The sequence below is a fragment of the Plasmodium yoelii genome, assembly GCF_900002385.2.
Source record: "Plasmodium yoelii strain 17X genome assembly, chromosome: 2".
Taxonomy (NCBI): Eukaryota; Apicomplexa; class Aconoidasida; order Haemosporida; family Plasmodiidae; genus Plasmodium; species Plasmodium yoelii.
The window spans coordinates 870,041-886,812 of NC_036174.2; the positions used below are offsets into that span (position 1 = coordinate 870,041).

Here is a 16,772-nt window from a genome sequence, read left to right on the forward strand (position 1 = left end):
CATGGTATATAGTATTAGAAACAAATATATAAAAGTTTAATATATTTAAAAAAATGACTATTTATATACTTTAAGAATTATAGTAATGATATAATTTTTATTTTTTTAGATTTATAAAGCATTTAATTTTTTGAAGGATAATTATAAAAACATAAGATATAAATATATTCCTTTTCTATGTTCAAGCATACTTTAAATTCATTATAAATGTATATTCATTTTTATAATATAGTTATACAAAATGTTAGTAAGAATTCATTTCTTGTATAAAATGCATCATATATATATTTAACCAAAAGTGTATTAAACAACCCTCTATTTAAGGTAATTTAGCTAATTATGATTAATGTAACTTTTCTTTGTAATAATATTATTTTATTATTCTATATTAATTTAATTATTGAAAAACTTATAATATTTTTAACTACAGACAGTTGTTATATATAGGGTTAAAACATTTGCGTCACATATTTGGTATAGTATATATAAAAACAGCATGATTTTATTCAATTTACAAATCAAAAATAAAACCCCATTATAATGAATAAGCAAATGGTATATGCATTTTTTTAAAAATAATAGTTTCCTTTACATTTTTTTATATTGTATTACATATAAATATCATTAAACTTTATTTTAATGAAATTTTTAATAATTCGCGTTTTTATTAATTGTTTTTAAATGTTTTTTTAGTGTGAAGAGTTCCAGAAAGTAAGGAACTCGATTTCCGATGAATCGGAATATAAAGGAATCCCTGAATTTGATGATGATCATTTTTTAAATAAGTATTGTGATAGTAATAAATGTCAAAGTGATTACGATAGAATAAGTGCTGGATGTTTATATTTGTTGGATCAATTCTATAGCGATTCTGGTGTGTTACCCCGTCCTTCAAAAAGTAACCCCTATATTGTTGATTACATTTTGATATGGTTAAGTTATATGTTAAACCTGACCAATAGTAAAGAAAAAGACAATATAACGTTTTTTTATAATATTTACATAAATAGTTGTAGTAAGTATAGCACGGAAATGAGTGAATTCATGTATAATGATCATGATTATGATAATTATAAGGGTCTTATAGATAAAAGAAAGGAATTTTTGTATATGGATAGTAATATTATACCTAAATTTTATGAAGCATTTAAATTATTATGTAATTTGTATAATAAACTTGATTATAACAATAAAAATTGCGAAAATTATTTGGAAGGTGATAATGAATTTGATAAAAAATATAAAGAACTTGAGCAAGATACTAGTAATACTGGAAATGGTTCATATAATAAACTATTGTCCACTTTATTAAAGGATTATAATGATTTTAAAAAGGAATGTAAAGAAATTTTATCCTCGCTATCGGAAAAAACAAAAAAAAAACATGGACAAACTCTTGTAGATAGTTCTGAACAAGATATATATGATTTGAGACAATATTCTGGACAAGAATCTGTACAATATGTAGATAATTCTGATGCTACATCATCAAGTTCATCGATAGTAAGCAAATTAATTCCAGTTTTATTGATATTTGGTGCAATACCAATTTTATTGGGAGTTTCTTATAAGGTAAATAATAAGTAATTAAAAAAATATATTATATATATGTAAACATTAACGAACAAATGTACGCTTCTTAACATTTTATATTAGTATTCATTATTTGGATTTCGGAAACGATTTCAAAAACAAAAATTAAGAGAAAAGCTAAAAAAATAAAGAAGAAAACTGATCATTAATAAATTATTCTGAATATGACGATTGATTTATTTTAAGAAAGTGTCTATTTCGAAGTAATTTTTTATCATAGTTTTTATATTGTTTTTATGTTGTGGGTCATAGTTGTGTTTGTGGAACCCATATTCGGGTTAGGGCTAAGTATTATATTGCATTTATTTTTTATAATTTGAGCAATAATTAAATATATGACCATTCACATATTTTTAATCACGCGGTAAAGCCTAAATATGCAACCAAAAAAGGGGTACTACCATTAATATGAAAAGAGTCACATAAATTTTTTTCATAAATTATAATATATATAATTTAGTGTTCATATCGATTTAATATGATTAAAAAAAATGTCTATATTGCATATATTAATTCATATTATGATATATAATAATTATTTATTATATAAAGATTGTTAATCATAATTATAATGAATTATGCATATCATATATGTTTCTTTATTTGATAAAACATTTTATTTAGTAAAAATTATTATTTGCATCATTTGTTTTAAATTAAATTATATTATGCCAAATTATCTGCAATAATAGCATTATATGATGATTCATTTGGAACAATTGCCTACATTACAATATATATTCGGATTAACATATGTGTTTTTAACATTAATTAAACATATTACCAATGTATAATAGATAATCATAAAATATAGATTCATAAAATACCGATCGAGATTCGACAATATAACATTGTCTATAAAATATTGCTATTCTTCTAACATTTTTATTAATAGATAAAAAATACACTATATATATATATAATAAATTAATAAATTATAAATATATATAATACTCACTTTTTTCATTTAAATACGTTGCATTTATGTTAAAGTTCTAATTAATATTGATATAAATTGTTTTATATACATTAATTTATTTACTATAAAGGTATAACATTATATTAATCAGTATTCATTTTTAAATTTTAAAGCTATGAGGTATATATAAATTAGAAATATAATATATTATTAGTTAATTAAAAAAATATAAGTATATTAATAAAATATAATGTTAATGTTATAGTTTGTTATAATAATTATAAATAATATGATATATAGAATAGCGTTATTATTATATATCTATGCATATAATTTAATAAAATGCTCTACTAATAACTAATAATGAAATATTGTTTTATTGTGAAACTTCATATAATTAAATATTAATTTTATCGAAAAGGCAAATAATAATTAATTTAATTTGAACTAATATTATTTTTATTAGGTTATCATATATAAATTAATAAATATGTATTATAAATATATCGTTTTACGAGGTAGTATATATGTTACAAAATGTTATACTTTAAACAATGAATCACGGACATATCATACATTGATTTAAAGTATTTATATTAAGGGCATTAATTATTCCGTTGTACTATACAGTGATCTAGCAGTAACAATAATAATAGTAATAACAATAGATAAAGTATTAAATACGAACAAATCATTAAATTCATTTGATTCGAATATGTTGATATATATTAATTATATATATTATTAAACTTGTAATAAGAATAAAATTGTATGATACAAGATAAAATGTAATATTATAACATTCATTTAAATATGCTTTAATGCGACAATATTAGAATTAACACTGCCAAGCAAAATAATATTAATAATTCTATAGTTTATTTAAAAATATAATTTATTATAAATACAAAAGCAAACCATATATTTAGAAAATTAATAATTCTAAGTTATTTTTAATGAATAATTTTAATATATACATACATGAGTTAAAATGTTTAATGGTAAAAAATATAATTAAACTACGTAGAATAAGTGAATCATATATGGCTACATCCTTGTCTTAAAAAATCATACTTCCCTTATCTCTCCTCTCAAAGTGCAATATACCAACCTAATACACATAGTTTTCTATTATACTTAAAAATTTTCATCAATACGTATTTATGAGTTATATATTTAATATTTACTAAGTATTATTTTAAAAACAATATGCATTAAAATATTTATATAAGCTTATAAATATGGGTCCAATGCTAATTGTCGTTTTAAACCGTGGGAAATATGTGCAAAATATATTATAAAATTACCTAATAAGATATATTTATAAATTGAATTATATAGGGATAAAAATAAAGTTATTGAAAATGTTAAATATAATCAGAATGGATATATATTAAATAAAAATTATATTAAAATCATGTATATGCAATTAATAAAGAGAGCAATGCAACTTATTTTATAAATGTTATAATTTTAGAAAAAATTGTATTATATATTATAAGAAACAAATATATTAGAGAAAATATATTTATATACTTTTAGAAATTATACTAATAATAATATTTTTTATTTTTTATATTTATACAGTTTTTATGTTTTAGAAGGACAGCTATTAAAACAAAAGAAATGACGTTTATTTTCTATATTAAAGCATATGCATAAGAAGATATATTATAAATTCATTACAATGTTACTTTAATTTTTATAATAATGATCATATAAGTGTTATTAAGGATAACAATTTATACAAAATTGTATTATATATACAATGATAACAAATGTATTAAACACCCCCAAAATAAGGCAATTTATATAAATACCAAAAAGTATATATTGTTCCATATTATCTTTAAATTGATATTAAGAATAATAAAAATATTTTTATTGACAAATAATTGCTGTATATAGGGTTAAATAATTGTATTACCTATTTTAGTATATATATAAATAATATGATATTACCTTAACCTAGAGATTATAAATTATATTCCATCATAATGAATGATACTCTAGTATGTACATTTTTTGATATTATATTTCCTATAAACTTCATTACTTTTTATTTAAAAACATTTTCTTAATACATATTTTTATTAATTTTTTTTAAATGTTTTTTTAGTGTTCAAAATTTGATTTTATGAGGAAACATTTACCCGATAAATTAGGCGAAGATTCAATACTCGATTTTTATCAAATTGAGAATATCAAGAAATATTGCCCTGATGAAAACTGCGATACTGATTTCGATAAAAATACGGCTGGATTTTTATGGTTACTTGGAGAATGTTATTCTACAGTAATAGATAAAAGTTATAAAGAAAATAATACTAATGTATTTTTTTTATATATGATTTCATGGTTTAGTTACAAATTGAATCAAATAACAGGGAACAAATTCACTAAAATAAATGATTTGTATACTAATTATGTAAAAAATAGTGGTAAATATGAAGCATTTATAACTGATGCATATAGAATTGGAGATCTTAAGGGATTCATGGATGAACGAAATGATTTGCTGAATATTAACATTGAAGATCTGTCTAAATTTTATGATGCATTTAATTTATTATGTATTATGTATGGTAGGGTTGCACAGAATAAAAAAGATGACAAACTGTTAAATGATGCGAAAGATTTTGTCAAAAAATATCAAGAACTTAATAGATATTCTAATAATACTGATGTCAGTTCATATAGACAAATATTGTCTAGTTTATCAACTAATTATGATGATTTAAAAATTAAATGTAAAAATGATCAAACGCTTCCAGAGATACCAGCAAGCATTTATGCACTAACATCTGAAGACACATCAAGTTCATCGATAGGAAACAAATTATTTACAGTTTTATCGATATTTGGTGCAATAGCATTTTTTTTAGGAATTTCTTACAAGGTAAATAATAAGGAATTAAAAAAAAAATATTATATATATGCAAACATTAACAAAAAATAATTTGTTTACCGTTTTATATTAGTATTCGTTATTTGGATTTCGGAAACGAGCTCAAAAACAATATTTAAGAGAAAAAATAAAAAATATAAAGAAGAAAATGAATCATTAATATATGATTCGAAGAGATTTACTATTTCAGGAATAGTAATAATGATTAATATATTTTAAGAAACTGTTTATTGGGTAGTAATTTTTGCATAATTTTTATATAGTTTTTATAATGTGGGTCAAGGTTGTGTTCGGGTTAAGTATTATATCTTTATTTAATTTTTTATAATCTGAACACTAATTTAATATATGTATAATTCCGTATGTTTAATCACAAGATGAAATCATAAGTCCAAATAAGCAATCCAAAATGGGAATAAGTTAATATGAAAGGGGTCACATAACATCTTGTCCATAAGTTATAATATATATAATAAGTGTTCATACCGATTTAATATGATTAAAAAAAATGTCTATAATGCATATATTAATATATATATTTATTATATATGAATTCACATTGTGGTATATTATAATTGCCTATTATATAAGTCTTGGTAACCCATAGCTATATTGAATTATCCACATCATAATATACAATGGATTTCTTTGTTTGGTGAACACATTTATTTAGTAAAACTTATTGTTTGTGTCATTATTATTTTAATTTAAATTGTATTTTAACATCCGAACTGTAATAATAGATATTCATAAAATATCGATCGAGAATCGATAATATAGCGTTATCTATAAAAGCCATTTTATGCATCTAACATTTTTAATAATCAATAAAAATATGCACATTAATAAAAAATTAAATTATAGATATATGTATACTATCCTTTTAATTTTCGATTATATATAGTATCATTTTCTTTATATTTATATTAAGGTTTTAAATTCAAATAATAGAGATACTTATATATACATTAATTTATTTACTATAAAGGTATACTATTAGATTAATCACTATTAATTTTTAAGCTTTATAGTTTTGAGGTATAAATAAATTATATTTTAAAAGATTTAAAAAATAAAATATAAGTATAATAATAAAATATAATGTTATAGTTTGTTATAATAATTATAAATAAGTTGATAGATATAATATCGTTATTATTATATACCTATACAAATAAACTAATAACTAATATTGAAATATTGTGAAACCTTCATATAATTAAATATTAATATTATCGAAAAGACAAATAATAATATATTATAAAGGTATCAATGTTATATATTTTGTTAAAGATCCAATTTGGGATTTGTAGTTTTATATTCTAAAAAACTGGATAATTAAAGAAAAGGTTAAAAACTCAATTAACATAAAAAGTCTTTTTATTATTTCATATTAACACATATTATATTATCATTGTTTAATAAATAATCTTTAATTACAAATAGCATTGCTTTATCATAAAATTAATATAATATAGATCTTTTAATAAACTATTTGAATGTATATACATTGATAACTATAACAATAAAATATATAAGATAAAATTAAGTATACAGAACAATTAGCGAATGTTTATCTAAATTTATATATTAGAAGAGCAAAGATATCTTATCTCTCTTCTCTCAAAGTGCAATATCCCAACCTAATACATATATTTTTCTATTATACTTTAAAATATCATCAATATATAGTTATATGTTAATATTTACTAAGTATTATTTTAAAAGATCTTTACATTCAAATACTTATTTAAGCTTATAAATAGCATAAGTACGGATTCAGTACTAATTGGTGTTTTAAACTATGGAAACGATACGCGAAATATATTCTATAATTATCTAATACGGAATATTTATAAATTGAAGTATATAGAAATAAAAATAATGTTATAAGACTCATTAAAATGAATTGTGAATTTATTTATATTAAATAAAAAAAATATAAATTATGTAATTTGCATAGAAAGTGGAGCATGTAACTTAATTAGAAAATAATATAATTTTAGAAAAAACTATATTATATATAATACGAAACAGGTATATATAAATTTAATATATTTTAAAAAGCGACTATTTATATACTTTTAAGAATTATAATAATAACATAATTTTTTATTTTTTAAATTTATACAGTATTTAAGTTTTAAAATTGAAATCATTAAAACAGAAGATATAAATATATTCCTTTTCTATGTTCAAACATACTTTAAATTCATTATAAAAGTATATCCATTTTTATAATAAAGTTATACCAGATGTTAGTAAGAATAGTATTTTTTGTATAAAATCCATCATATCTATATTTAATCAAAATGTATTAAGCAACCCTATATCTAAGGTAATTTAGCTTATTATGATAAACAGAAATAAAACGTTTCTTTCCAATAATATTATTATATTATTCTATATTAATTTCATTATTAAAAAGTTATAATATATTTAACTACAAACAGTTGTTATATATAGGGTTAAAGTATTTGTGTCACATATTTGGGGCAACGTATATAAAACAGCATGATTCTACTCAATTTACAAATCAAAAATAAAATCCCATTATAATGGATAGCGAAATAGTATATGCATTTTTTAATAATAATAATTTCCTTTACTTTTTTGATATTGTATTATATATATCATTAAACTTTATTTTAAAAAAAATGTTCAATAATGCACATTTATAATAATTGTTTTTAAATGTTTTTTTAGTGTAAGAATTTCATTTATGTAACGACAAAATTTCCAGATAAATTGGACACTGACGGAAAGTATTATTTTAATGATGATGGACATTTCAAACAGTATTGTAGTAATCAAAATTGTGTTAATGAGCTCGAAAAAATTAGTGCTGGGTGTTTATATTTGTTTGATACATTCTTTAAGGATTCTTCTGTGTTTGAGTCTGTTGCAAAAAGTAACATCAATATTGTTGATTATATTATCATATGGTTAAGTTATATGTTAAACCTAAAACCACCAGGAACTAAGAGCCATTTAGAACATTTTTATGAAACAAATATAAATAATGATAAGTATACAAAGCCTATAGACAATGTTGAAGGTTGTAGTAATTATAAAGCACTTATAGATAAAACAAATCTGATGAATATGGATATTAAATATATATCTAAATTTTATGAAATATTTAAATTATTATGTGAAATGTATACTGAATTTGATGAAAGCAAGAAAAATTGCGCAGAATGTTCGAAAAAAGCTAGTCAATTTGCTAGCAAATTTAAAGAACTTAGTGAAAATTCTGATATTACTAGTAATAGCCCCTATAATAAAGTATTGTGTATTTTATCAAATGATTATAATAAGTTAAAAAAGAAATGTAACGATAGTTCATTGTTTCCAACGATAGATAAAACAAAAATTACTATAAAATGTCCTGAACAATTTTCTGAAGTTACATCAAGTTCGTCGACAGCAAACAAATTATTTATAGTTTTATCGATATTTGGTGCAATAGCAATTTTTTTGGGAATTTCTTATAAGGTAAATAATAAGGAAATTAAACAATTATTTTCGTATTACTTATATGCGAATATCAAAAAATATATAATTCGATTACCGTTTTTATATTAGTATTCGTTATTTGGATTTCGGAAACGATTTCAAAAACAAAAATTAAGAGAAAAAATAAAAAATATAAAGAAGAGAATGAATCATTAATATATGAATCGAAGAGTAATAATGATTAATGTTGTTAAGAAGCTGTCTATTGGGGAATAATTTTTGCATAATTTTTATATAGTTTTTATGTTGTGGGTCAGGGTTGTGTTTGTGGAACCCATGTTCGGGTTAGAGTTAAGTACTATATTGTATTAATTTTTTATAATTTGAACACTAATTAAATATATGTACCATCCCATATGTTTAATCTCGAAATAAAATCCAAATATGTAACAAAAAAGGGGATATATCCATTAATATGAAAAGGGCCACATCAAATTTCATAAGTTATAATATATATAATTGAGTGTTCATGCCGATTTAATATGATTAAAATAAGATGTATATATTGCATATATTAATTCATATTATCTATATCATAATTGCCTATTACATAAGCCTTGATAACCCAGAGCTATATTGAATTATGCATGTCATAATATGTTTCTATATTTTATGAAAATTTTATTTAGTAAAACTTATAACTTGTATTATATTTATTTTGATTTAAATCATGTTATCCAACTGAACTGTAATAATAGATATTCATAAAATATAGATGCATGAAATACCGATCGAGAATCGAAAATACAACGTTATCTATAAAAGTCATTTTATGCATCTAACATTTTTAGTAATACATAAAAAATGTACTATAGATATATTATAATAAATTTATAAATTATAAATATATATAATACTATTTTTTTCATTTCAATAATTTGAATTTATTCTAATGTTCTAATTTATATTGGTAGGAATATTTATATATATATTAATTTAATTATCATAAAGTATAATAATAGATTAATCACTATTAATTTTTAAATTTTATATTTTGAGGTATAAATAAATAATATTTTAAAAGATTTAAAAAATATAATATAAGTATATTAATAAAATTTCGAATTATATTTTGTTATAATAATTATAAATAATATGATAGATATAATACGTTATTATTATATGCCTATACATATAATTTAATAAAATACTCTATCGATAACTAATATTGAAATATTATTTTATTGTGAAACCTTCATATAATAAACATTAATATTATCGAAAAGACAAATAATAATGCATTATAATGATATAATTTTTATATATTTGTTAAAGATCCACTTCGGGATATGTGGTTTTATATTATAAAAATTTGGATCCATGGAGAAAATTATAATGACTCAATTCATGTTAACTGTCATTTTATTATTCCATATTAACTCTTATTATATTATTAGTTTTTATTGAATAATCATTTTTTAATCTAAAACATTACGTTACTATATAATTAATAAAATATAGAATTTTTAATAAATTATTTGAATGTACATACATTGATAACTATATCAATAAATATATAAGAAAAGAATGAACAATGCATAGTATATAGAAAATATTTATCTAAATTTATATATTAAAATAGCTAATATATCTTATCTCTCCCCACCAAAGAGTAATATAACAACCTAATTAAACACAGTTTTCTATTATACTTTAAAATTTGCATCAATACTTATTTATTTATTAATATTTACTAAGCATTATTTTAAAAATAATATACATTCAAAAGATTATTTAAGCTTATAAATAGCATACAAGTATGGGTTAAGTGCTAATTGTTGTTTTGACAGTGGAAAATATGCGTAAGTATATTGTAAAATTACTCAATAAGGTATATTGGAATAAAAATAAAGTTATTTAACGCATTAAAATTATTTTTTAATTTATATATATTAAATAAAAATAATATAAATTATTTGATTTGCATAGAAAATGGAACATGTAACTTAGTTTGAAAATGCTATAATTTTAGAAAAAACTATATTATATATTATAAGAAACAAGTATATACTTTAAGGATTCTAATAATAATAACTTTCTTAATTTTTTATATTTGTGTAGTATTTGAGTTTTATGACGTTGTTTGTGTTCTATATTAAAGGATATGTATATATTTTTTAAATTCATTATAAAAGTATATCCATTTTTATAATAAAGTTATACCATATGTTAGTAAGAATAGTATTTTTTGTATAAAATGTATTATGCAACCCTCTATTTAAGATAGTTTAGCTAAATGTCATAAAATAAGTATAATATGATTTTAGTAATACTAACGTATTATTATTTTATATGAAGTTAAAATTAAGAATAATATGTCTAACGAAAGATAACTGCCATGTAAAGATCTTGAGTAAATATACCATATATTCTATGCAATATATATAAACAACATCACCCCGCATAATCTCCAAATTATAACAGAATTTCATTATAATGTCTTCTAATGTGGTATGTATCCTTTTTCTTATATTATTTGTATGTTGCATTCCTATAAATTATATTAATTTTAATTTTAGTAATATTTATATTAATACATTTTTTGTTTAATTCGTAAAATATATTCGTAGTGTGGTATAATTAATACGGTTGATAAATATGTTGTTGATGATCCGAACAACCCGGGAAAATATAATTCTACGTATTTGTTAAAATTAGCTTTCCCTAAAAATGACTGTAGTAGTGATGACCAAGAACTTAGCTCTTATTTTATAGCATTGCTAACTTTACTTAATGATAATAATAAGAATGAAAATTTAGAGGGTGATAAACTTGTGGAATATGCTATTTTATGGTTAAGTTATAAACTAAATCAAAAAAAAGAAAATGGAATGACTATATTAAACGATTTTTATACTAATAATGTAGTAAAAAATAGTTGTTATTATCAGAAAATAAATGATGGTAGTGATAGTAGTAATAAGATTAATAAGGATGTTATAAAAAAAAAAATAGAATCGATGAATATCGATATTAAAGATATATCTAATTTTTATGATGCATTTAAATCATTATGTAACATGTCTAGTGAAATTGGTGCAAATGACTACGAATGCAATAAATGTTTAGAAAATGCTGGAGAATTTTTTGAAAAATGTGAAAAAGTTAAAAATGCTTTTGATATTAATAAAGGAAGTTCTTATTTACAACTATGGTCTAGTTTATTAAATGATTATGAAGAATTTAAAAAGAAATATAATAATCTTGGATGTGATAATTTCTCATCACTTGTAGCTTGTCCACGAAGTTCAGTAACAAAAAATATACTAATTACAATTGGAATGATATTTGTTGCAGCATCAATTTTATTGGGAGTTTCTTATAAGGTAAATAATAAAGAAATTAAAAATTATTTTGATTATATATGCAAATTTTAACAAATAAATCGTATATTCTTAACATTTTATATTAGTATTCGTTATTTGGATTTCGGAAACGATTTCAAAAACAAAAATTAAGAGAAAAGCTAAAAAAGTAAAGACGAAACTGATCATTAATATATTATTCGAAGAGTAGTGATTATTCCAAGAATAGTAATAATGATTAATATATGTTAAGAATCTGTCTATTTGGAAGTAATTTTTGCATAATTTTTATATAGTTTTTATGTTGTGGAACCCATATTGGGGTTAGGGCTAAGTATTATATTGTATTAAATTTTTTATAATTTGAACACTAATTAAATATATGTACCATCCTGAATTTTTAATATCGAGCTGAAGCCTAAATATGCAACCAAAAAAGGGGTACTGGCATTAATATGAAAAGGGCCACATAACATTTTTTCATAAATTATAATATGTATAATTGAGTGTTCATGCTGATTTAATATGATTAAAATAAAATGTCTATATTGTATATATTAATTAATATTATGATATATCATAATTATTTATTATATAAGATTTGTTAACCCAGAGTTATAATGAATTATGCATATCATAATATATTTCTTTATTTGATGAAACATTTTATTCAGTAAAACGTATTATTTTTATCATATTTATTTTAATTTAAATCGTATTTTTATAACCGAGCAGTATAATAATTTTATATATCAGAGTATAATTCGATTCATTTGGAACAATTGGCTACATTATAATATACCTTCACATTAATTAAACATATTACAAATATATAATAGGCATTCATAAAATATAGATTCATAAAATATCGATCGAGGTTCAACAACACAACAATACCTATAAAAGATGTTTTATGCATCTAAAATTTTTAGTAATACATAAAAATTACATTATAGATATAGGCATACTATCCTTTTAATTTTTGATTATATATATTATAATTTTATGCTAAAGTTTTAAATTCAAATAATCGAAATAGTTATATATATATATTAATTTATTTATCATAAGGCATAATATTAGATTAATCACTATTTATTTTTAAACTTGGTAGTTTTGAAGTATATATAAATTGGAAATATATTATAAGAGTTATTTGAAAAAATATAAGTATATTAATAAAATTTCATATAATATTTTGTTGTAATAATTTTTTAACAATTGTAAATGATATGATAGATATAATGCGTTATTATTATATTCCTATACATATAAACTAGTAAAACATTCTATCAATAACTAATATTGAAATATTGCTTTATTGTGATAACTTTATGTAAATAAATATTAATTTTATCGAAAAGACGCATAATAATACATTATAAAGGCATAATTTTTATATATTTGTTAAAGATCCAATTTGAAGTTTATAATTTTATATTATAAAATATAAATTAATGGAGAAAGTGTTAAATGTCTTTTTATTATTCCATGTTATATTATCATAATTTAATGAATCATCATTTTATAATCTGAATTACATTTTTGATCGTAGAATTAATAAAATATAGAATTATTAATAAATTGTTTGAATGTATATACATTGATAACTATAACAATAAAATATATAAGATAAAAATGAACATTGTAGAACATTTAACGAATATTTATCTAAATTTATATATTAAAAAAGGAAATATATCTTATCTCTCCCCATCAAAGAGTAATATACATAGTTTTCTATTATACATTAAAACGTCACCAATAGTTATTTATATGTTTAATATTTACTAAGTATGATTTTAAAAACAATCTGCATTTAAAGACTTATTTAAACTTATAAATATATTAATAAATACGGGCTCGGTCCTAATTGCTGTTTTAAAGAATGGAAAGATGGCAAAATATATTATAAAATTATCCAATAAGGTATATTGGAATAAAAATAAAGTTATTGAGCACATTAAAATGAATTTTGAATTTATCTATATTAAATAAAAACAATATAAATTTATGTATATGCAATTAAAAAAGTGAACAATGCAACTTATTTTATAAATGTTATAAGTTTAGAAAAGTCTATATTATATATTATAAGAAACAAGATATAAATATTTAAAATATATTAGAAAAAATATATTTATATACTTTAAGGATTATAGTAATGATGGGTTCCTTAATTGTTTCGATTTTTGCAGTATATTAGTTTTGGGACACCATTTATTAAAACAAAATATATGGCGGTGTTTCATTCATACGATAAGCCATAAATATAAGTATATATTTTTTAAATTCATAATAAAAGTATATCCATTTTTATAGTATAATTATTCCAGATGTTAGTAAAAATGCCATTTTTTGTATAAAATGGATCATATCTATATTTAATCAAAAATATATTAAGCAACCCTCTATTTAAGGTAATTTATCTAATTACCATAAAAAGGAATGTAACATATCTTTAGTAATAATATTGTTTTATTATCCTATATTAATTTAATTATTGAAAAGCTTATATATTTAACTACAGACAGTTGTTATTTATAGGATTAAAGTATTTGCATCACATATTGGGGAAAGCGTATATAAAACAGAATGATTTTACTCAATTTACAAATCAAAAATATAATTTCATCACAATGGATAAGAAATTGGTATATGCATTTTTTAATAATAATAATTTCCTTTATATTTTTTGATATTATATTACATATAAATATCATTAAACTTTATTTTAATAAAATTTGTAATAATTCGCGTTTTTATTAATTGTTTTTAAATGTTTTCTTAGTGTCAACAGTTCAAATCTGTACTGACTTATTTTCCCGATGAATTGGAAAATGGTGAAAACTATAATTTTGTATATGGTGATCAAAATTTCAAAAAGTATTGTACTAATAGTTGTGATAGTAATCTCGAAAAAATTAATGCTGTATGTTTATATTTGTTTAATCTATTCTTTGGGAATATTAATTCGTTTAAAGATAATGCAAAAAATAACTTAGATGTTGTTTATTACATTCTTATATGGTTAAGTTATATGGTTAAGTTATATGGTAAGCCTAAAAAAAGAAAATGGAATCAATAAATTAAACGACTTCTATACTAAGCATATAGAAACAAATACGCATTATATAAGTAAATTAGGTGATGCTCGTGGTTATAATTGTTATAAGGAAATCATAGATCAAAAAAAGGATTTGTTGAATATGGATAATAGTATTATATCTAATTTTTATAAAGCATTTAAATCATTATGTGAAATGTATTCTGCATTTGGTGGAAACACGTCAAATTGCAAAAAATGTTCGAAAAACTTTAATCAATTTGTTGAAAAATATAAAGAACTTAATGAAAATTATAATAATACTGATAACAGTCCATATAGAAAAATATTGTTTACATTATCAACTGATTATAATAATTTAAAAAATGAATGTAAAGATGCTCAAGATGTCGTTTTTCCTTCCCTTCCAGAGATAAAGACATCACAAAATACTACAAAAATCCCTGGAGAAACGTCTGATAAAAATGTACAAAATTCTGATGTTATACCATCAAGTTCGTCGATAGTAAGCAAATTAATTCCAGTTTTATCGATATTTCCTGCAATACCAATTTTTTTGGGAATTGCTTACAAGGTAAATAATAAGGAATTTAAAAATTATTTTCATTATATATATGCAAACGTTATCAAAAAACATATTTTATTAACATTTTATATTAGTATTCGTTATTTGGATTTCGGAAACGATCTCAAAAACAACATATAAGAGAAAAGTTAAAAAAATAAAGAAGAAAATGGATCATTAATATGTGATTCGAAGAGTAGTGATTATTCCAGGAATAGTAATAATGGTTGATATATTTTAAGAAATTGTCTATTTCGAAGTAATTTTTGCATAATTTTTATATAGTTTTTATGTTGTGGTACCCATGTTCGGGTTAGAGCTAAGTATTATATTTTATTTATTTTTTTATAACTTAAATACTAATTTAATATATGTATCATCTCGTATGTTTAATTTCGAGATGAAGTTTAAATATGCAACCAAAAAAGGAGTACTTCCATCAATATGAAAGGGAGCACATCCCATTTGTTCATAAGTTATAATATATATAATTGAATGTTAATATATATTTAATATGATTAAAGTAAAATAACTATATTACATATATTAATTCATATTATGCTATATCATAATTGCCTATATAAAACTTAACATTTTGTTATATTGAATTATGCATATCATAATATGTTTCTTTATTTAATTAAAATTTTATTTAGTGAAACTTATAAATTTTGCTACAATTAATTTAAATTATACTATGCTAATTGAAATGTAATAATAGCATTATATATGAGGTTGGGTATTATTATAATTCGATTAATTTGGAACAATTGCCTACATTATAATATACCTTCACATTAATATGTGTGTTTTTAACATTAATTAAACATATCATCAATATACAATAGGCAATTATAAAATATAGATTCATGAATATCGATCGAGAATCGATAATA

General features: G+C 20.5%; 4 protein-coding genes and 1 pseudogene across 4 annotated transcripts, besides 1 other annotated feature; all 5 read left to right on the forward strand.

Annotated features, from left to right (window-relative positions):
- Positions 1-540: 540 nt before the first annotated feature.
- On the forward strand, positions 541-1,722 carry PY17X_0220201 (PIR protein; the record flags this gene model as incomplete). Its single annotated transcript, XM_034637633.1, has 3 exons — positions 541-555; positions 694-1,572; positions 1,657-1,722. 3 exons carry the CDS (start codon positions 541-543, stop codon positions 1,720-1,722), a joined length of 960 nt encoding a protein of 319 aa, XP_034493354.1.
- Positions 1,723-4,509: 2,787 nt separating this feature from the next.
- On the forward strand, positions 4,510-5,580 carry PY17X_0220301 (PIR protein; the record flags this gene model as incomplete). Its single annotated transcript, XM_034637634.1, has 3 exons — positions 4,510-4,524; positions 4,632-5,411; positions 5,494-5,580. 3 exons carry the CDS (start codon positions 4,510-4,512, stop codon positions 5,578-5,580), a joined length of 882 nt encoding a protein of 293 aa, XP_034493355.1.
- Positions 5,581-7,978: 2,398 nt separating this feature from the next.
- PY17X_0220401 (PIR protein) lies at positions 7,979-9,095 on the forward strand (the record flags this gene model as incomplete). Its single annotated transcript, XM_022956372.1, has 3 exons — positions 7,979-7,993; positions 8,127-8,918; positions 9,009-9,095. The coding sequence occupies 3 exons, from the start codon at positions 7,979-7,981 to the stop codon at positions 9,093-9,095; spliced, it is 894 nt and encodes a 297-aa protein (XP_022810769.1).
- Positions 9,096-11,375: 2,280 nt separating this feature from the next.
- Positions 11,376-12,417, forward strand: PY17X_0220501 (PIR protein; the record flags this gene model as incomplete). The annotated part of the gene is made up of 3 exons (XM_022956367.1): positions 11,376-11,390; positions 11,510-12,265; positions 12,352-12,417. The coding sequence occupies 3 exons, from the start codon at positions 11,376-11,378 to the stop codon at positions 12,415-12,417; spliced, it is 837 nt and encodes a 278-aa protein (XP_022810768.1).
- Positions 12,418-14,883: 2,466 nt separating this feature from the next.
- PY17X_0220601 lies at positions 14,884-16,037 on the forward strand (annotated as a pseudogene).
- Positions 14,884-16,037: a sequence feature (PIR protein, pseudogene;~YIR protein, pseudogene).
- Positions 16,038-16,772: the final 735 nt, after the last annotated feature.